Source organism: Prinia subflava, chromosome 5 (assembly GCF_021018805.1).
Source record: "Prinia subflava isolate CZ2003 ecotype Zambia chromosome 5, Cam_Psub_1.2, whole genome shotgun sequence".
NCBI classification, from domain to species: domain Eukaryota; kingdom Metazoa; phylum Chordata; class Aves; order Passeriformes; family Cisticolidae; genus Prinia; species Prinia subflava.
Genome location: NC_086251.1, coordinates 522,154 through 543,103, shown reverse-complemented (window position 1 = coordinate 543,103; position 20,950 = coordinate 522,154). Strand labels below are relative to the sequence as shown.

The 20,950-nt window shown below is 55.3% G+C and overlaps 1 protein-coding gene across 3 annotated transcripts in view; it reads right to left on the bottom strand.

Annotated features, from left to right (window-relative positions):
- Positions 1 to 17,398, bottom strand: part of MYRF (myelin regulatory factor) — a 43,692-nt gene extending 26,294 nt beyond the window's left edge. For all 3 annotated transcript variants that reach the window (XM_063397489.1, XM_063397490.1, XM_063397491.1), the window contains exon 1: positions 17,113 to 17,398. In XM_063397489.1, coding sequence (XP_063253559.1) covers positions 17,113 to 17,158 — 46 coding nt within the window. In that variant the 5' untranslated portion in view covers positions 17,159 to 17,398. The remainder of the gene's footprint in view (positions 1 to 17,112) is intronic.
- Between the last annotated feature and the right edge of the window lie 3,552 nt (positions 17,399 to 20,950).

The following is a 20,950-nucleotide window of genomic DNA, read 5'->3' as shown; positions in this document are numbered from 1 at the left end:
TCAGCTCCCGACCTTCCTCCCTCTCCTCTGCTCCACGGGCAGGCGGTGGATTTCCCTGTCCTTTCTCCAGAGGGCTCCTCCTCCCCTCCCTGCCCTGTTCCAGGGAAGCTGGGCAGGGTTTTGTTGACAGAAAACCCTTCCTTTATCTGTCTCTCCCAAGTGGGAGTCCGGAGCCAGCCTGCGGTGCCAAAGGCACTGCCAAGAAAGTGGAAGGGAAGATCCAACTCCCCCCGCTCCGATATGGAAGTCAGCAAAGGACCATCCTGAAAGACCCCACGTGAAAGCCCAGGAGAAGCCCCCGACCCCCTGGATCCCCCAGGTTCCCGGGAAAGGTCACCCGCTGATCCACAAAGGCCGGCCCGGGGGGCTCCGGCCCACCCCGGCCAATTGCAGCTCTCCCTCTGCAAATCCCTCTCATACCAAGACAGGCAAATGGGCAGAAATAAATCCAGCCAGGAATTCTGCCAGGAGGACGGGCTGTGTGTGGATACAGGGATCTCTGCCTTAGAAACCTTGGCTGGAGGGGGGGAAAATCCCAGGAAACTGGGAAACTGGGAAACTGTCCCATTTTTGGGACATCTCCGTGGCAGAGCCCAGGGGGACAGGGTGAGGATGTTCCTCCATGTGAACATGGGATCCCTCTGGAGCAGGGACACAGGATGCTGCTTCCAGGTCAGCACTGGGGTGAGGAGAGGACAGAGCAGGCAGAACCTCTGGGATCCCAGCTGTGCCAGCACCCCCAGTATGGAAGTGCAGATCCCAGAGGAGCACAGGGGTGGCTTCTGTCCCTCCACTGTGACAGCCACATCCTGTTCTGAAATTCCTGGGATGTGGTAGCTCCACACTCTTGTCCTCAGAGTTATGGGAGCTCGCTGATGGCCATCCTTGTGTCCTTCACTCATCCCTAAGGATTTCTGCCTTGGCCTGCTCCCAACACTTTGCCACAAACACATCTCCCAAGGTATCCCTTCAAGCCCTCACCATGATCCCAAACCATCCTGCCAGGTGGGTGGGAATCCTCCCCTATAAATCACAGGATGCCTGTGGCAAACACCCACCCCAAAGGCCATCAGGAAACTTGCCTTCATCCCAAGTGCTGGAATCGGGATCCACGATCAAAGCAGCAAAAAGGGCACCTGGCCAATTTTTGTGACTCAGCCTGTCCATGGCAAGTCCATGGGGCTTGGAGCAACCTGGGATGGCGGAAGGTCTCCCTGCCCATGGCAAGAGGGTGGAAGTGGATGAGCTCTACAGTCCTTCCAGCTCAAACCATTCCAAGATGACTTTGCTGCCTTGAAGTCACCTTGAGAAGAGCGAGATAAGCCCAGTGACGCCAGAGGTGCGTCAGGGCCGGAGGGGAGATGTGGCTGCCCACCAGAAATCATGGACCTTCCTCTGCTCCAGGACAGTGGGATTTGCACAAACCCAGGGATATCAGCGCAGGGACAAAGAATGTCCCACCGCCCCGAGCTTCCCTGCAGCCTGGCTCTTACCAAAGCCAGCTTAGGTGATTAATTAAAAGCTAATGCTGCCCCACAGTCACGAGATCCCAATGGCACTGGCATTCCCTCCCCCTCCCAAGCAGGGATTAGTGGGAAGCCACCAGGGAGGGAAGCTCAACACCCACATGGCTCTGCACGGGACAGGCTCCCACATCTCATCCCAGCAGAGGAGGATGGAGGAGGCCCCGGGAAGCACTGAGCCATCCCAAACCTGCCAGGTCCCTGTGTCCCGCCCTCCTCCTGTCCCTGGCATTGCCACCCTGCTCTCCCCCACCACGTCACCGCTCCACTTTCCAACCCTTCTCCGGGAAAAGAGCTGTGGCAATCCCAGAAAACCCCAACCTCTGCCTGAAGAAGGACAAGTTAAAACCCTCAGCACCCTTCTGGTGAGCGGAGCTGAGGCCCCCGGACGTGTGAGAATGTCAGGAATCCCAATGTTTGGACTGGTTTCCTCTGCCTTCCCCAAGCCTCCAAGCACGCTCCACATCCCCACGGAGGCGCTTCCCGCCCTGCTGCCTCCTCCCTGCCCCTGCCTCGACCGCCCTGTCCCTGCTGGTGGCACCTTCCCGGCTCCCTGTCCCAGTTCTGGGTGCTCCCAGAGGTGGGCACAGGGCTTGGAAAGAGTTAAGGGAGCCCGGCCTCCGTGAATTGTCATATTTAACAGGTCTGAGGGATTTAACCCGGAATCCTCCTGGAGTGATAGGCTGAGAAGTTTATGGAATTTCTATTTATAACAGTGCCCCCCTCCCTCTTCAATTCCTACTCTGTTGCCTGTCTTCAAATCACCCCTAATCCTGGCCTGGGTCACCCGGGGGTGGGAGGAAGGGAGAGAGCTGGAGAACTTCATCCCGGGATGCGCTAACACGAACCAGATGTGGGAAGCTGGAGATGACGACGAGGTCAGCACTCCGCAGGGGCTGGGGAACATCAGCCAGGGGTGGGGGGACACCGGGGAGGAGGAGGAGAAGAGGCTGTGCCAAGCCCAGAGCTTCCCAGTGCCATTGGAGCCGCGTGCCAGAGAATTTTCAGGGAAAGCTGAGGCACGGATCAGCCAGGGAGAGATCAAATACCCAAACTGGTGCAGGGTGGAACAGGATCAGGAGACGCCAGAAGCCTCTGGTTCCATGTGGTCCCTCTCCGAATGGCCCTCCAGCACGTGCTGGGATAAATGGACGAACAGAACACACAGCACCAAGCTCCACCAGGAATTCCACGGCAGCGCCCGGCGAGGCAGAGCGCCCCGGCACATCCCTGGGCTCATCCCCGTGTCCCCGCACCGGGGCTGGGTTGTGCAATCCCCGGGCCAGGCTGCAGCATCGGCACATTCCCGGGCCCCGCGGCGCTGCCCACCCCCTGCTCGCCGCTGCCGTGTTTATCCTCCGGCCCGGGGGGATTGGCTGCCGGCCTGGCCGCCAGCACCAGGAATCCGGGCACGGCCAACAAACCAAACACCGCCTAAGCCCGGCCGGCCGCGGGGCCAGCGCCCGGCTCCCGAGCTGCTCCCCATCCCGGAGGGCTCGGCCGGGCAGCGAGGAGCCGCTCCAGCCGGGAATAGCATCCCTGTTCCCTATCCCTAGCCGTGCCCGCCAGACACTCGGGCTGCACACCTGGACGCAGCTGCTTCCCCACGGAACGGCGGGATGATGTCCCCACTGCCTCATGTGCCCAAGCCTGGGGTGCTCCCATCCCCTCTGGTGACCCTGGAGGAGCCCCTGGCTCCCCCCGGATCCCGGCACAGCATTCCTGCTTAATTAATGCTCTTTATTACCCGACTGGGATGATAAGCAGCCCCCAAACGGGGCACCTGGAGCGGGACACGGAGCCAGCGCTCCCACAGCTCCCCCAAGACCACCCCAGAGCCAAGCCCCGGCTCTCCAAGGCATTCCCAGGGGATCCCAGGGCTTTGCCCTGAACCACAGCCCCTCCTCATCCCATTGCTCTCCTCAGGGGTATCATCCTAATCCAAGAACAGCTCCTCTTGGATTGGGACACCTTTTATCCCTGCACGTCCCTTCCCATCACCAAAGGTGGGACTGTCCTAGGCAATGCTGAGGTTCATCCACCCCCAGTGTCCCGCCCTGGGGACATTCCCTAGCCAGCCCATCCCCTGTCCCCATCCCCCTGTCCTTCCCAAGCTCCTCCATCCCCTGCTCCTCACAGAGCAAAAAACCACAAGGTCCGAATTCCAACCAATTCCACACCAAAAACACAGCCAAGGATGAGCTCTGGGAGCTGTGTATCCCACGGACAACACCAAACTGAGGGGTAAGGATTTGGGGGCTCACGAGAATTTGGCTGTCATGGAATTAAAAGGAACTAATCAGCTGAGCAATGGATATGGGCTTGGAGCAGACACATCCTGCCAAACTTTCTCCATGGAGGGGCCAGGATTGTTCCCAGCCCACCTGTACCTGTCCCCCTCCTTCCTGGGAGTTCTGGGTGAGCTCCCAGATAACATTCCCCGCTCCAAAATCCAACCCCTCTGCATTCCTAGGGAAACTCTCCCATGCCAGGCAGAGCAGGATGCAGGGGAAGCAGTGACAGGGATACAGGACAGTGGGATTTACCCAAACCCCCAGACTCAGGGAGAAAAGAGCATTTTCCAGGGTGTCCAGGAAGACTCAGGAGCAACAAGCTGGGTACACAGTGAGCCAGCTCCAGAGGCAGAACGCTTGGAATAATTCACTGGCCTGATGGGAAGTACAACCACACCCATGGCAGGGGGGTGGAACTGGTTGATCTTTAAGGTGCTTTCCAACCCAAAGCATTCCAGGATTCCCTGCACGCCTAGCGTCCAGAGGGAGCAGCATCTCCCTGTTCCCTGGAAAGCGCTCTCTGCTCCTACACAACCCCACAACTCCTTAGCTCACATCCACAGATTAATATATTTGGCAGGAGTACCTTAGGATGAGGCGGACAAGGCCCTGGGAAACACCCCATACTCAGGGATAAGGGGATAACACCCTCCATTCCCCATTCCCAAGAGGACCAAGTGATGGTGGGAGACATCCCAAGGCATCCCAAGGGAAGTGTGAGGAGCCAGAGGGAATTACCCTGCCGTGCCATGGTGGGCCGTGGGCACGTTCCTCGGGAAGCTCTGCAGGAAAAGGAGGCAGGAGGGATGACCCTCCCTCCCAAACTTCCCTGAGCCCTGCCCTCTGAGCACCTTCTCTCCTCCAGCCCTCCTGGAATTTCCCATCTCCCATCTCCCCTGGCCAGAGCCGCCCTCCCTCCCGCATCCCTTTCTCCTGGCAGCTCCCCGCCCTTGTCCTGGCCTTTCCCCCGCCCTTGCCAGCTGTGAACCTTGGCATGGATGGAGGCATTGTCCTGGGGGGACGGGGGCCGAGGAGGAGGAGGGGAAGGTGTGAGGGGGACACAGAGGCGCGTTTGTCCCTGTCCCCGCGGCCGTCAATGCCGCGCTTGTCCATTCATGCTCCCCGAGGGCAGGAACAGCGGCTCCATTTGGGAGGCTCCAAGGTGCCTGCCCAGGGGGCCACATTGCCCTGTTTGTTCGGAGACAACGCCTTTATCTCCCTTCCCGGGATGAGGGTGCTGGAGCAGGGACAACGGGACCGCAGGAGGCCACTTCATCTGGCAGGGGTCGACAACCCTGGGGACAACAGGGATGGGGAAAGGTTCCTGAGGATCCCCCTCTGCCTCACCTGACCTTATTTCATCCAGATCACAACTTTGGGGGGACAGGAGGGACATTTTCCATGGGATAACACAATATGGATGAGCTCCTGGATGCTGCCATGGCGGGGAAGGTCCGTATCCATATCCCACACCGTTCCCTCAGGGTGAATTATGGCCAGAACGGATAAAAAAGTAATAATATAATTAGCAGCTACATACCAGCACCAAGAAGAGACTGGATCCAGCTGCCCAGAGCTTTCCCATGCTTGGCGGTGACCAGGAGAGGGAACACTCAGGGAAGCACAAGGAGGTGACAAAGTTGACGGCAGATCCCAGGCTGTGATCCCACTGCTCTTCTGCTTCCAAGGAAAGAACCCAGGGGTGCAGTCCCTGGACACTGCCCTTGCTGCAGGGCAACGCTGTGGCTCTGGAAAGGCTCTTAGGGAATCTGGAGATCCGGGATGAGCCCAATTCTAAGACACCCACACCACACACACAGGGAACTCAGGATTTAGAGAGGTGCTGCCTCTCCTGGAAACAGCCCAAGCTCAAAACAATCCTTAGGGAGGGAGATTAGGAACAGAACAGCACCAGGATACAGGAGCAGCCAAGCATCGCCGGGAACACCGTGTCCAGATCGGACACATCATTCCCTCCCTTCCAGCTGGGAGGCACCAAGGTCTGTCCAGGCTGGACAACCTCCAGAGGAGACTGGGAAGAAAAAGCAGAGCCACTTATCTAGATGGGACTTTTTCCAGGGCTTGGGAAGGGCCATCCCAAGTTTTGTGCAACCACCAGGGATGTCTCACAAGGAGGAGCGCTGGGTCACCAGGGTTTTCCTGCTGGGACGTTTGCTCCGGAGTTGTCTCCCAAGAAAATCACAAGGGGTGTCAAAAGCTTCCTCAGCCATGTGGCACAGAGCTCTCAAGGAGGATCCCACTTTTTCCATGACCAACAGAAGTGGGACAGGCCCAGGGCTGTCATTTCTGTCTCCATGATCCCATGGCATGAGGTGGAACTGGATGATCTTTAAGGTCCCTTCCAAACCAAACCATTCCAGGATTCTACACAACTGAAACCCTAAAATTCCCTAGGGATCAGAGCCATGCTGGATATTCCCACATCCACTTTTTACAGTGAACTGAGGTGTGTTTTTTTTTTAAATAAACCCCCTTGTTTGCCTTTTCTGACCAACTCTGAGCCATCCTGGAACATATTTCCCGCTCCAGGGATTCAGCAAACACTTCCCAGACAATACAGCCGAGATACCGAACGTGCTGCTTGGATCCCATCCATCCCGTGCACTCCGTGGGTGTTCCCAGGATCCTTCAAATGGCTGGGCTGCCTGGAGAGGCCCAAATCCAGAGGGAAGGTTCCTGGCACGCTGCTTGAGGATGTGCCATGAGGAGGAGAGGATCAGGAGGCCGCTCGGGAAGGTGGGAAAGAGACCTCCAGGGAAGGGACCGGGATCAAAAACATTCCAAGGAGACCTTCTTGGTCTCCACAACTCCCTGAGAGGAGCCAGGTGGGGGGTCAGGCTCTGCTCCCAAGGAACACGGGACAGGACAAAAGGAAATGGCCTCAAATTGCAGCAGGGAAGGTTTATGTTGGATATTAGGGAAAATTCCTTCATGGAAAGGGTTGTAAAGCACTCCAGTGGTGGAGTCCCCTTCCCTGGAGGGATTTAAAGTCTCTGTGGATGTGGCACTTGGGGACATGGGACAGCAGTGGTCTTGGTAGAGCCAGGGGAATGGCTGGACTGGATGATCCCAGGAGGCTTTTCCAACCTGAGTAACTCTGTGATTCCATGATCCCTGCTCACGTGGGGTGAAAGAAACTCCCACAATTCCTGGCCCCTTGTTTCTGTTCAATTGCCTCTGCAAGGGATTACTTGGATACAGGGAAGGAAGAGGTGACAAAGCCCTTTTCTCCTGGCAAAACTGGGATGGTGACCTCAGTCTCATGGATAAACTCTCTGTGGCAGTGGGAAAAAAAAAAACTTGGGAGCCCATCCCTGCTGCAACACAACCTTAACAACATGAGAGTGGGGAATGGTTCAACTCTGTGATCCTGCAGGGTTTTCCAACTTAAACCCAACTTCCTACAGGTTGGAAATCCTGTGGAAATCCCACAAAAATCCCTCTCACTGATCATTCCTGACCTGTTGCATCCACAGATGCCCTCTGGACGTGCAGAGCCACACTACACGTGCTTAAAAACCAGGAAGCAGGAAAGGTCCCTACCTTGACATTCCAGAGCCCATCCCGTTGGACAGGGTTGAGTTTGTCCAGTCCCTTTTCCAGAGAACACCAGCACAACTTCCAGCATCCCAGCTCCTCATCCCGGGCTGTGAAAGCTGCTCCCAGCCTGCAGGTCCTCACAGGGCTCTTCCCTGTATCCCTCTGGCTCCTCAACACGGTGAGGTGAATTTTGGAATATCATTTATCTCCCAGCATGTGTTGGGTTGGAAGGGACCTCCAGGATTGTCCAGTCACACCTTTTCCATGGGCAGGGACACCTCCCACTAGTCCAGGTTATTCCAAGCCCTGCCCAGTCCAGGCTTGGCCTTCCCCACACATCAACCTCCCCATTCCAACACCTCTTCCCAAAAACTGAATTAAAACAAGACAGAACGGAGGGGACACGCACAGGTAGGATCACCCCCTGCCCAGAACTCCTCGGATTTTGGGATGGATGGGGTCTCACCTGGGAAAAACCCCTGTCTGCTCAGGAGAGGAGCACTGACCGCATTATCAGCAAGCAGCCAACTGTAAAAAAGGTTTAATGGCCCTTGTAAGGCTCCTTTTTCCAAGTTTTCCTTTACTTAGGCAGGTGTTTCATTCCCAATAAAGCCAAAGCGTCCTTTTTAGTGCTCCCACGAACTAACGTCCATAAACCCTGGCTTGTCATAACACAGGAGATAAGCCAAGATCCAGCAGGCTGATAAGATGTTTGCTTTCCTGTTTATGTGGATTTCAGGCAATCGGCACCCAGGATTACAAGCCATAAACGATGTGGATGCCCCAACCTCTGGAAGCATTCAAGGCCAGGTTGGATGGGGCTCGGAGCAACCCTGGATAGAGGAAGGTGTCCCTGCCCACAGAACAAGTTGGGATTTAAGGTCCCTTCCAACCTAAACCATTCCAGGATTCTCTAAGTCAATGAATGAAACCTCCAGTTCTTTGGAGATCCCACCCGAGTCTTCCAAAAATCCTGTTCTGTGCTCACCCCACGCACTCTGCACTGTCTTCTCCCCACCAAACTACTTGGGTAGGAAAACCAGGACAATCTGCCACTCCATAGCAAAGCTGGGGTGATACCAAAGACTCTATGGAAAAAAAAAACAGGGAAAATCAAATCAACCCCAGCAAAAATTCCTTCAATGCCTGGTTTTCACACTCAGGCTGGATCCAGGCACTCTGAGACTGTTTAAAACTCCAGCCTTGGCTTTTCCAACCAGTTTTCCTCCCCACCACCCCAAACCTCAGGGAAATACACAAGTGGGAACATCTGTGGACAGGGAATTCCATAAGAATTCCATTTGCTTTGTTTGCACCCAGGCCCGGCCACTCTTCCCAGCTTTCCCTCTCCCTGTTTGGAGTGACTGCCCCAAAGCAGCCAAAGTTCAGTGAGATAAGTGGTGGACCCTGAGTGTCACATTACATTTTCCCTCGGGAAGGAGGCCTTCCCTTCAGCCGTGCCTTGAACGTGCTCCAGGTGCTGCTGGAAGCCGGCCTGGAGCACGGGATCCCGGGCTGGCCACATCACCCACCACCACCAGAGCCGGGAGAAGATGCCATGGATGGGGGTGGAACTGGCTCACCTTCAATGTCCCTTCCAACCCAAAGCATTCCATGTCCTGCTGTGCAGGAAGAACGGAGGTCTGTTGGATAAGCAAGGGCATGCCAGGCAGTTGGAACAATGGGATATATCCATGAAGATCTAAGCGAGAGCCACCGGATGGCCAAGCGTAGTGTCCAATCACAGAATCCTGGAGCAGTCTGGGTTGGATGGGACCTTAAGGCTCATCCATTCCATTCCCACACCTTCCACTGGCCCAGCTTGCTCCAAGCCCTGCCCAACCTGGCCTCGGACACTTCCAGGGATCAACCCACCCTCCACTTCTTGGAGTTCCTGTTTACCCTCCACAGCAGCAGGACACCTCCTGACTGTCCCCCCTGTCTGTCCATCCCCAGTCCTGGTCTCCCTCTGGAATGTGCCGTGCTGAGGGCTGTCTGTCCTGACTGATGCTGGAGCATGGGATGGGCACCCGGAAAGCCCCGGCTCGGCCCCAGGAGCCACGGGACCGCTCCTGTTTGTGTCTCCAGCCACGGCTGCTCCCTTGTCCTCTGGCACGGCGCGCGCTGGTTAATCATTCCTCAGGCACATTCAGTGTCCCGGGATTCTTATCGGAGAGAGCAAAGTCCAATCAGCAACACCACTGGGAAGAGGCAGGAGGGCTCTCCGGCAAGGGCGGCACAGCTGTGCCGGAGCAACGCCATCCCCAGGCTGGGATACACCACAGGGATGCCAGGGCATGGCTGGGAAGGGCCCACTGGCACCTTCCTAGCACAGCTCCCAGCTCCGGATCATGGAGTCCTGGAATGGCTTGAGTTGGAAGCAACTGTAAGGATCATCTACTCTGTGCCATGGACAAGGACACCTTCCACTATCCCAGGTTGCTCCAAGCCCCATCCAACCTGGCCTTGGACACTTCCAGGGATGGGGCAGCCACAGCTTCTCTGGACAACCTGTTCCACCACCCTCACCACCAGATCACTCCAGCCATTCCCACCAGGAGGAATCCATAGGGCCCCTATCCAGAAGAGGGAAAGCAGAGCAGGATCCCATATCTCTTCTTTGAACTAACCATGACAGGAGCCATTTAATTCCCCCTTTCTGGCAGCTGGGATGACTGTCCTGGAAGGGCTCTGCCTGATAAGGGTGAGGAAGCAGATCCCAAGGCCCCTCCTCGGCCAGGACTCCTCTCCCACATCCCTGCATGCAGCAGCCCTTCCACACCCCGTCCCACGCACAGGCTCAGCCAGATCTGTGTGTCACCCTTTCCATCCTGGTCACACCTCCTCCTGGAGCTTCTCCCTGGCTGTGTCCGGGCACTGCTTCCAGGGCAGCAGCCCACGGAAGGGGCATTACCCAGGACAAAGTTCCTCCTCACGGAGCCTCGTGCTGACATCGCCTTCCCAAATCCCAGCCTGCCCTTTATCAGGATCCACCCTCACACGAACAGCCTTACTCCACATGGATGTCTCTTGCCCTTCTCCCAGGATAAAGGAGTTTTGGGGAAATGGGAGTGAGAAGCACCGGCACAACCATCACAGGACCACGCCAGGAGCGGCGGCGTTTGGCACCAGCCTTTTCCCAAAGGATGAGTCCTTTGGCTGAAGAGACTCCAGGAACCTCCTGCTGGGATGGACGTGGCAGCTTCCCCCCGTGTCCAGGAACGCCTCCTGGGTGTGGTGATGAGCTCGAGGGAATGTTTTTGTCTCTTCCCTGCTCTGCTCTGGACTCAGCAGCATCCTCACATCACCTGCTCCTGTGGAGGGCTGGCCAAGCCAGGCAGGCAGGGAAGCCTCAAACAGAGGGAAGAGCCAAGAGAACCAGGGAACAATCCCATTGGGAAGGAAGATGGAGAGGCAGAGGGGAAAGCGAGGCAAGCCTGGAAGGGCTGGGGGCCCGTGCCATTACCTGCTCGGATCCAGCGCATCCTGAGCATGGTGAGAGCTGACGTCAAGCCCCCGCCGTATCCCTGCTCTCTCCCTGTGTCATTATTCCCTGAGCTCAGCTCCCGCAGCTCCCAGCGCTGCTGCCTGCTGGTTTTTCTATTCCCTCCGGGAAGAGTGGGAGGGCCGGGGAGCGCTCCGCGCTGGGATTTGGGACCGCGAGGGGATTACCCCGGCACGGTCATGTGTTAGTGCTGTACCAGCTGCCCCGCGCCCACTCCGGCACGGGCTGACTCCCGGCTCCCAAAGAACTCCGGGAAAAGCCTCTTACCTTCCCCCGGCGCCAGCCTGGCCCCGCAGCGACTGTCACCTGCGCCACCACCGCGTCCCCGAGCCGCTCCTCCCGCAGCCGGGAGCGCCCCGGGAGCGGGGATCGCGCCGGGCTCCTCCAAGGTGCTCTCCCCCTGCCACAGCAGCTCCCTGTGGGAAAGGCTCCCTCCCCGGCATCCAGCCTCGGAAATGGGTGTGGGGGCAGGCAGAGATGAGTGAGCAGGAAGCCCCCAAAGAGCCGATTTTTAAAGGAATTCCGTGAAAAGTGATGTCCTGACCCGTGCATTTCTGTGTCACGCCCAGGAACCTAAAACACGGGACACCAGGACAGACCCCTCAGGTTCCGCTGTCCTCCTGCCCTTTCTGCTCCCGGTTTTCAGCCTCAAGGCATCCCAAAGCAACAGGAAGATTTGGGAGCAGCCCCTGGATTCTCGCAGGAGTCTGGCCAGCGAATTCCTTCTCCACTCATTCCCACCACCACCAAACCCTCCTTACGGCCCAGCACGGGGGACAAGGGACAATCCCAGCTGTCCTGGGGGTCACCTCACTGCCCCAGCTCCAGCATTCCATATTCCCCCATCCACGGAAAACAGGGAAATGCTCCAGACCTCTTCCTGCAGGGCAACACTTCCCCATCACAGGCACCAAGTGCTCCATAATCAAAACCACCAGGAGTGTTACCAACACCAGGAACACGGGAACAGGTCATGCAAAGAAGTTCTGGATGACAGAGGGAGGGTTAGACGGGATATTGGGAAGAAATCCCTCCCTGGGAGGGTGCTGAGGCCCTGGAATGGATTTCCCAGAGAAGCTGTGGCTGCCCCATCTCTGGAATGTCCAGGACCAGGCTGGATGGGGTTTGGAGCAACCTGGGATAGTGGAAGGTGTCCCTGCCCATGTGGGACTGGATGAACCTTAAGATCCCTTCCCACCCTAATCATTCCAGGATTCCATGATCACACATATCCAAAACCTTCCACTCCTGGTCACTCTGAGCTTGGAGATAACTGTGCACACACAGCCCAGCAAACCCTGCACGGACACACGGCTGCTCCACAGACAACATTCCCAGTGCTCCAGCCCCTTGTGCTGCTCCACAGACAACATTCCCAGTGCTCCAGCCCCTTGTGCTGCTCCACAGACAACATTCCCAGTGCTCCAGCCCCTTGTGCTGCTCCACAGACAACATTCCCAGTGCTCCAGCCCCTTGTGCTGCTCCACAGACAACATTCCCAGTGCTCCAGCCCCTTGTGCTGCTCCACAGACAACATTCCCAGTGCTCCAGCCCCTTGTGCTGCTCCACAGACAACATTCCCAGTGCTCCAGCCCCTTGTGCTCCATGAAAACCTGTGGAGCTCTCAGATAACTTTCATGAAAATCTTCCCCTTCTGCCGAATCAACTCTTGTCTTGCCCAGCTCCACCTCGACCCCAAACCTGCTCCAATTCCAGTGCTCGCTCTCCCCTCTCTGCTCCTTCCCGAATTCCCGCTTCCCAGCCCCCGCCGGCCCTGCTCCCAACATCTTTCCCGCTGTACATTCTTCCCCAAGCCCTTATCTCATAAATTAGCCGGGAGAGGGATCCCAAATAGCTGAGCCGTGGCGTAAGCGTTTCCCTGAGGCAGGGGCGGGCGGGAGCAAGGGAAAGGTTGGGAGCAGGATGCCAGCCAAGGGTCAGACGCTGTCAACTCCCTCCTCGTCCTTTGAATCCAAACACAAACGCTCCAGGAACACTCCCAAACCCATGGAAATCTCCCTTCCCTCCTCTGCCAGAACCCCCCGGCATTCCGCGCTCGCTGCTCCAGGATTTTTGCCCGAGCTCTCCTCAGCAGGACGGTCCTGGGCTCCTCTAAACACAGGGATCAACTGTGCTAAAACCACGGAGTTTGGGAAGATTCCTGAGTGGGATGATCCGTGAGGATCATCCAAGTCCAGCTCCTGGCCCTGCACAGGACAATCCCAAAAATTCCACCACGTGCCTGAGGACAACAAGAACCTTCCTAACACATGGGGAAGCCCAGCCCGAGGACACTCAGTACAGAAAGCCAGGATTGTATTCCCAGCACCTTTATCCCAGGAAAGCCTGAAGTTATTCCCAACTCATCTTTTCCCTCAGACACTTCCCCCTAGCCCATCCCAAATACCAGAGCAAAGCCTGAGATCTTTCCCATCATTTTTCTGCTTCTCCATCCTCACACACCTCAGATCTCACCATCAAAGAGCAGACAGCCATATTCCAGGGAAATAAGGATATCTGGGAAAACAGGGATATCCATGGAAGTAAATACATCCAGGAAAACAAGGACGTCTAGGGATACAAGGATACCCAGAAAAACAAAGGGTACCCAGGAAAACAAAGACATCCATGGAAATAAATATATCCAGGAGAACAAGGATACCCAGGAAACAAAAATACACAAGGAAATAAGGATATCCAGGAAAACAAGGATACCCAGGAAAACAAGGACAGCCAGGGAAACAAAGGATACCCAGGGAAACAAGAACAACCAGGGAAATATGAATATCCAGGAAAACAAAGGGTACCCAGGGAAACAAGGATAGCCAGGAACACAAGGAAATCCTGCCCGAGCAAACACCAAGGAAAATTTAGGAAAATCCATGTCCATCTCTCACAGCCGAGAAAACCAGAGGCACCAACCAAACCTGAGATTTTTGGGAGCACTTGCTTCCCAAAACAAGCCTGGCTCTGCAAAAGGGACCAGCCAAATTCCAGGGTTTGGAATGACCACAGGCCCCGATTCTTCCCCAGCTCCACCAGCACAGCCCCCACTCCCAAACACCTCCGTGAGGAGCCCGGTTAATCCTTGTCCGACACTGGGAAATACCAAGGGCTCAGGGATTCCTCTGGAATTTTCTGGGGTTGCTTACAGCAGGCTCAGATCCTGGGAAAATCAGAGTCAAACAAAGGAATGAGAATTCCCAAATTATTCCAGGGTTCTCAGCCCGCAGGAAGAAATATCTTCAGGGATGGGGTGATCCGTGAGAAGAAGAAAATATTTCACTCCAAGAGAAAAACAGGTTGGAAAATTATTTCCTTATGATGGGAATTCGGTGATAAATTTTAAAGGAGTGATGGGATAACTAATTTATTCCTGTCAGTTATTAAACTCCAACATATCTATTGTTTACCACATCCAAAACCCATTAATTCCTCAGGAGGGCCAGATTCCAGAGTAAATCCAGCTCTATGCCATGATTTAAGGCCCACTCCCAAAAAACCAGAGGAATCAGTTTGGCCTCAGAATTCCTGGGAGCACCACAACTAAACCGGGCACAAGAGGGAAAAACTGAGCAGCAATTCCTGGTGGTAAAACTTTCTTCTCTTCCCTTCTCCCCCCTCAAGCTCCATGTCCAAACAGATGCTCTGGAATAACAGCGGGAAAGGGATCGAGCTGCCCAAACAAAAGTTGTGCTCCGTGGAATATTTGGCTGGGAGAAGTTTAAAGTAGGATTTTACAGCTGAGGGAAGAAATATCCTTCAGGCACAGTTTCCTTGATCCTGGATTTTTACAGGGACAGGATAGTTTTGATTCAAGAGAAAAAGAAAGGGGAAAGAGATAAAAAAACAGGGAAAGGAGGAGGAAAAGAGGGGGGAAAAGGGGGGAAAGGAGGAGGGAAAAGGGGGGAAAGGAGGAGGGAAAAGGGGGGAAAGGAGGAGGGAAAAGGGGGGAAAGGAGGAGGGAAAAGGGGGGAAAGGAGGAGGGAAAAGGGGGGAAAGGAGGAGGGAAAAGGGGGGAAAGGAGGAGGGAAAAGGGGGGAAAGGAGGAGGGAAAAGGGGGGAAAGGAGGAGGGAAAAGGGGGGAAAGGAGGAGGGAAAAGGGGGGAAAGGAGGAGGGAAAAGGGGGGAAAGGAGGAGGGAAAAGGGGGGAAAGGAGGAGGGAAAAGGGGGGAAAGGAGGAGGGAAAAGGGGGGAAAGGAGGAGGGAAAAGGGGGGAAAGGAGGAGGGAAAAGGGGGGAAAGGAGGAGGGAAAAGGGGGGAAAGGAGGAGGGAAAAGGGGGGAAAGGAGGAGGGAAAAGGGGGAAAGGAGGAGGGAAAAGGGGGGAAAGGAGGAGGGAAAAGGGGGGAAAGGAGGAGGGAAAAGGGGGGAAAAGAGGAGGGAAAAGGGGGGAAAGGAGGAGGGAAAAGGGGGAAAGGAGGAGTGAAAAGGGAGAGAGGAGGAGGAAAAAGGGAGAGAGGAGGAGGAAAAAGGGAGAGAGGAAGAATCCCAGAATGGCTGAGGTTGTCAGGATCTCTTGGAGTCATCTTGCTTGAGCAGGATCACCCCCAGCACCCGGAAAGGAAAACAGTAAAAGAAAGAAATCCCCACATTACAATAAAGATGCTCTGGGGAGAGCATCCCCAGAATTCCATGTCTCCAACTGAGGAGACAGAGGGCTGATCCATAAATACCACTGGGATGCTGAGCCAGAGCTCTGCAGGACTCCCGGGAGGTGCTCAGCACCCCCAGGATGGGAAGCGGGAGACGAGGATTTGGAATTTTGTCCCAAGCAAAATCCTAAAACCAAAGGAAACCCCAGAAGGCTGCAGGAAACATGGGCTGGGAGAGGCTGATAAGAGTCCTTGTGGTGAGGCTTCCCATCCTCACTAACCTTGGGGCTCCTGGGAATCTGGGATCACGGCTGGGACTAACAGGGGGTGCTGTTTTCTTGGAAGAAGAGATCACATGGATGCCAGGAGAGAGGGAAGCAGCCTGAGCTTCCACTCGCTCCCGAGAGCATCTCCTGTTCCCACTTCCCAGGATAAATCCTTCTTCCAGCCAGAGATCCCACAGGGACACCACTGTCCTGCCCCAGCTCCTTCTGGGACTTCACTGCACAATCCCACTGCTCCAAAGGGATCCAGCTCCGGAGCTGCCCTCGTGATCCACCCAGGGACCTGTTGGGACAACGGAGCCTTGCCAGGATGGGCACGTTATTCCCTCAAGCAGCACATCCACGTGCCAGGGGCTCATCCCAAAGGACACAGCCCGTGGCATCTATAACTTGGCCTGGCAAGTCCCGTGTTTTCCAGCAATCCGCTGGAAAACACGGGAGGGAAACAAAGCAGCGAGGGGGAAAGAGAAGGAACCAACCACTGCACAAGGAAGAGCAGGGAAGGGAACGCAGCCGAGGCACGAACAACAATGGGATCAGGCTCCCGACACATCCCAGTTCAGCCATGAGCAGCCACATCTCATCCAACAGAGGCCAAGTTCTCTTCCCGACCACTTTTCCATGCTGGTGGGAAGGGGAATGACCCACAGCCACGGGGTGTCCACAAGGATTCAGGCTCCAGAAAACAGCTGGGATCCACAGGCTAGAGTCACTGCCAGGAGCCTGTTCCTGCTCCTGGGATGGTGAGGGCAATTCGAAGGTCCTTGTTGGGATTGCAGTGGGAATCTAACTCACGGCACAACGCAGCTCCCAGGAGATCCAGCCTGGCACTGCAGGATGCACAACTGCCCCGGGACAGGGATCTGTGCCATTCCAGAGCCGGACACGGCTGGGAGGGTACGGAGCCAGGCTGGGAGAGCTGGCATTGTTTAGCCTGCAGAAGGGAAAGCTCCAGGGAGACCTTGGAGCCCCTTCCAGTGCCTAAAGGGACTCCAGGAGAACTGCAGAGGGACTTTGGCAAAGGGCCTGGAGTGACAGGCAAGGGGGAACAGCTTCCCACTGCCAGCGAACAGGGGGAGACGGGATCTTGGGAAGGAATTCCTCCCTGTGAGCGTGCTGAGGCCCCGGAGTGGGATTCCCGGAGAGGCTGTGGCTGCCCCATCCTTGGAAGTGTCCCAGGCCAGCTCGGACGGGGCTTGGAGCAACCCGGGACAGCGGAAGGTGCCCCTGCCGGGGCAGGGGGTGGCACAGGGTGACCCTTGGGCTCCCTCCGCACCCACCCCGCTGCCAGGGCGCCGCCTTTGGGGACCCCCCGGGAGCGCGCAGGGACCCGGGGATGTCCCCCCGGTTACCTTCGAAGAAGCGCTGCAGAGCCTCCGTCTCGTCCACCACCTCCATGGCTGGGCCATGCACGGGCCGGCCCCGGCTCAGTCCGTGCGGCTGCAGGGGGGCATCGCCCCGGCCCGGGGGGCCCCGCCGCGACCCCCGAGCGCCGTCCGAGCGCCGTGCGAGCGCCGCTCTCAGCGCCGGGCTCCCGCCGCCCGTGCCCAGCGCGGCCGCCCGATGCCCATCGGCGTCCGCCCAGCGCTGCCCCGCACTCGGGCTGCTGCTGCCGCCGCTCCTCCCTCCTTCCCTCCCCTCTTTCCCTCTTCCCCTCCCTCTTTTCCCTGCCCTTCCCCGCCCGCTGCTCCTCCTCCGCCCGGCTCGGGGCGCACCCGCGGGGAGAGTTTGGCAACGCCGGCGAGTCCCGAGGTCGCCGAAAATTCGCCTAAAAAGAGTCGCGAGGCACCGGGAGGAACCTCCGAACTGGAAATCCGGTCACGAAGCGCGAAAAAGCGGTCACAAGCCACCAAAACCCAGCCACTAACGCCCCCAAACCCAGCCGCTAACACCTCAAAACCCCAGCAGCTAACACCTCAAAACCCCAGCCGCTAACACCCCCAGACCCCAGCCACTAACGCCCCCAAACTCCCAGTGACCTTAAGCCCCAAAACTCAGCCACTAAAGCCCCCAAACCACAGCCACTAACACCCCAAAAACCACAGCCACGAAAGCCCCAAACCCCAGCCAACATAGCCCCAAAAATCCAAAACTAACACCCCCAGAAATCCAGCCACTGAAGCCCCAAAGTCCCAGTCACTAAAACCCCAAAACTCCAGCCACTAAAGCCCCAAACTCCCAGTGACTAAAGCCCCAAACCCCAGCCAGGAAAGCCCCCCAAACCCAGACAATAAAGCCCCAAAACTCCAGCCACCAAACCCCCAAAACTACAGCCACTAACACACCAAACCCCAGCCACTAAAGCCTAAAACTCCCAGCCAGTAAAGCCCCCAAAATCCAGCCAGTAAAGCCCCAAACTCCCAGTCACAAAAAACTCCATAACCCCCAGCCACTAAAGCCCCCAAACTCCAGTCACTAAAGCCCCAAAACTCAGCTAGTAAAGTCCTAAAACCCAGCCACTAAAGCCCTAAAACCCCAGCCACTAAAGCCCCAAACTTCCAGTCACTAAAAACCCCAAAACCCCAGCCACTAAAACCCCAAAACCCCAGCCACTAAAAACCCCAAACCCCCAGCCACTAAAAACCCCAAACCCCCAGCCACTAAAACCCCAAAACCCCAGCCACTAAAGCCCCAAACTTCCAGTCACTAAAAACCCCAAAACCCCAGCCACTAAAGCCCCAAAACCCCAGCCACTAAAGCCCCAAAACCCCAGCCACTAAAAACCCCAAACCCCCAGCCACTAAAGCTCCAAAACCCCAGCCACTAAAGCCCCAAAACCCCAGCCACTAAAGCCCCAAACTCTCAGTCACAAGAAACTCCATAATCCCCAGCCACTAAAGCCCCCAAACTCCAGCCATTACAGCCCCAAAACTCCAGTCACTACAGCCCCAAAACTCCAGTCACTAAAGTCACAAAACTCCAGCCACTAAAGCCCCCAAACTCCAGCCACTAAAGCCCCCAAACTCCAGTCACTACAGCCCCAAAACTCAGCTACTAAAGCCCCAAAACCCAGCCAATAAAGCCCCAAAAGCCCAGCCAATAAAGCCCCAAAATTCAGCCACTAAAGCCCCAAAAATCTGTGGACAAAACTCCAAAAAAACACGCCACAAATCATCAGGAAACAAAACCAAAAAAACCAGGCACAAACTATCAAAATCTGTCTAGAAACTGCCAGAAAAACAGCCATGAAGCACTAAAATTTGTCCACGAGGCATCAAAATCCCTCACAAAGCACCAAAATTTGTCCTCAAAGCACCAAGCTCCCCTCACCAAACACAAAAATCTGCCACAAAGTCACAAGGCACCAAAGAAGAGAGCCACAAGCCACCAAAATCTATCCAGAAATCACGGAATAATACCCACAAAGCACCAAAATCGGCCCCCAAAGTCACAAGGTGCCAAAAAAGAGCCCCAAACCACCAAAAATCCAGCCACAAACCACCAAAATCCATCCAGAAACTACAAAAACCCAGCCACAAAGTACCAAAAACCAGCCACAAACACAGAATCCACCACAAATTACAAAAATGCAGCCACAAACGAACAAACCTGTTCATAAAACCAGCCCCGAGGCACAAAATCCAACCACAAACCGCCAAAATCCTCCCAGAAATTCCAAATCCAGCCACAAATCACCGGAATCCAGTTTTTAAAAAAGACTCAAATCACTGAAATCCAGGCACAAATTACAAAACCAGGAAATCCCCAAAATCCAGCCTCACACGTTCCAGCCACAGGCCACAAAACCAGCAGCAAATCGTCAAAATCCAGCTACAGATCACCCTAAAACAGCCCCAAATTGTCACAATCCAACCTCAAATTACTAAAATCCAGTCCCAAATCACCCTAAACACCAAATCCAGCCCTAAAACATCAAAATCCAACTCACCTTAAATCAGCCCCAACCACCAACTCCACCCCCAAATCACCCAAATCCACCAATCCAGTCCCAAATCACCCTAAACCAGTTGCAAATCATCAAAATCCACCCCAAACACCAAATCCAGCTGGAAATCGACCCTAAACCAGCCCCAAGCACCAAATTCAGCCCTAAATCATCAAAATCCAGCTGCAAACCACCAAAATCCAACTTCAGCTCACCCTAAATCAGCTCCAACCACCAAATCCACCCCAAAATCACCCTAAACCAACTGCAAATCACCAAAATCCACCCCAAACACCAAATCCAGCCCCAAATCACCCCAAACCAGCTGCAAATCACCAAAATCCAGCTGCAAACCACCAAAATCCAGCCTCAACTCACCCTAAATCTGCCCCAAGCACCAAATCCAGCCCTAAATCATCCAAATCCAATCCCAAATCACCCCAAACCAGCTGCAAATCATCTAAATCCAGCTGCAAACCATCAAAATTCAGCCTCAAATCACCCTAAATTAGCCCCAAACATCAATACCAGCCCAAAATCATCCAAATCCAGCCCAAAATCATCCAAATCCAGCCTCAAATCATCCAAATCCAATCCCAAATCAGCCTCAAATCACCCTAAACCAGCTGCAAATCCAAAATCCACCCCAAACACCCAATCCAGCTGCAAAGCACCAAACTGAGCCATAAATCATCAAAATCCACCCCCAAATCACCCTAAACCAGCTGCAAATCCAAAATCCACCCCAAACACCCAATCCAGCTGCAAAGCAACAAACTGAGCCATAAATCATCAAAATCCACCCTGAAATCACCCTAAACCAGCTGCAAAATCACCCTAAACCAGCTGCAAATCCAAAATTCACCCCAAACACCCAATCCAGCTGCAAAACACCAAATTGAGCCATAAATCATCAAAATCCACCCTGAAATCACCCTAAACCAGCTGCAAAATCACCCTAAACCAGCTGCAAACCACCATATCCAGCCCCAAATCACCGGAATCCAGTTTTTAAAAAAGACTCAAATCACTGACTCAAATCCAACCCCAAATCAGCCCCAAATCACCCAATCTAACCCCAATCCAGCCCCAAATCAGCCCCAAATCACCCAATCTAACCCCAATCCAGCCCCAAATCAGCCCCAAATCACCCAATCCAACCCCAAATCAGCCCCAAATCACCCAATCTAACCCCAATCCAGCCCCAAATCAGCCCCAAATCACCCAATCCAACCCCAAATCAGCCCCAAATCACCCAATCTAACCCAAATCCAGCCCCAAATCAGCCAATCCAGCCCCAAATC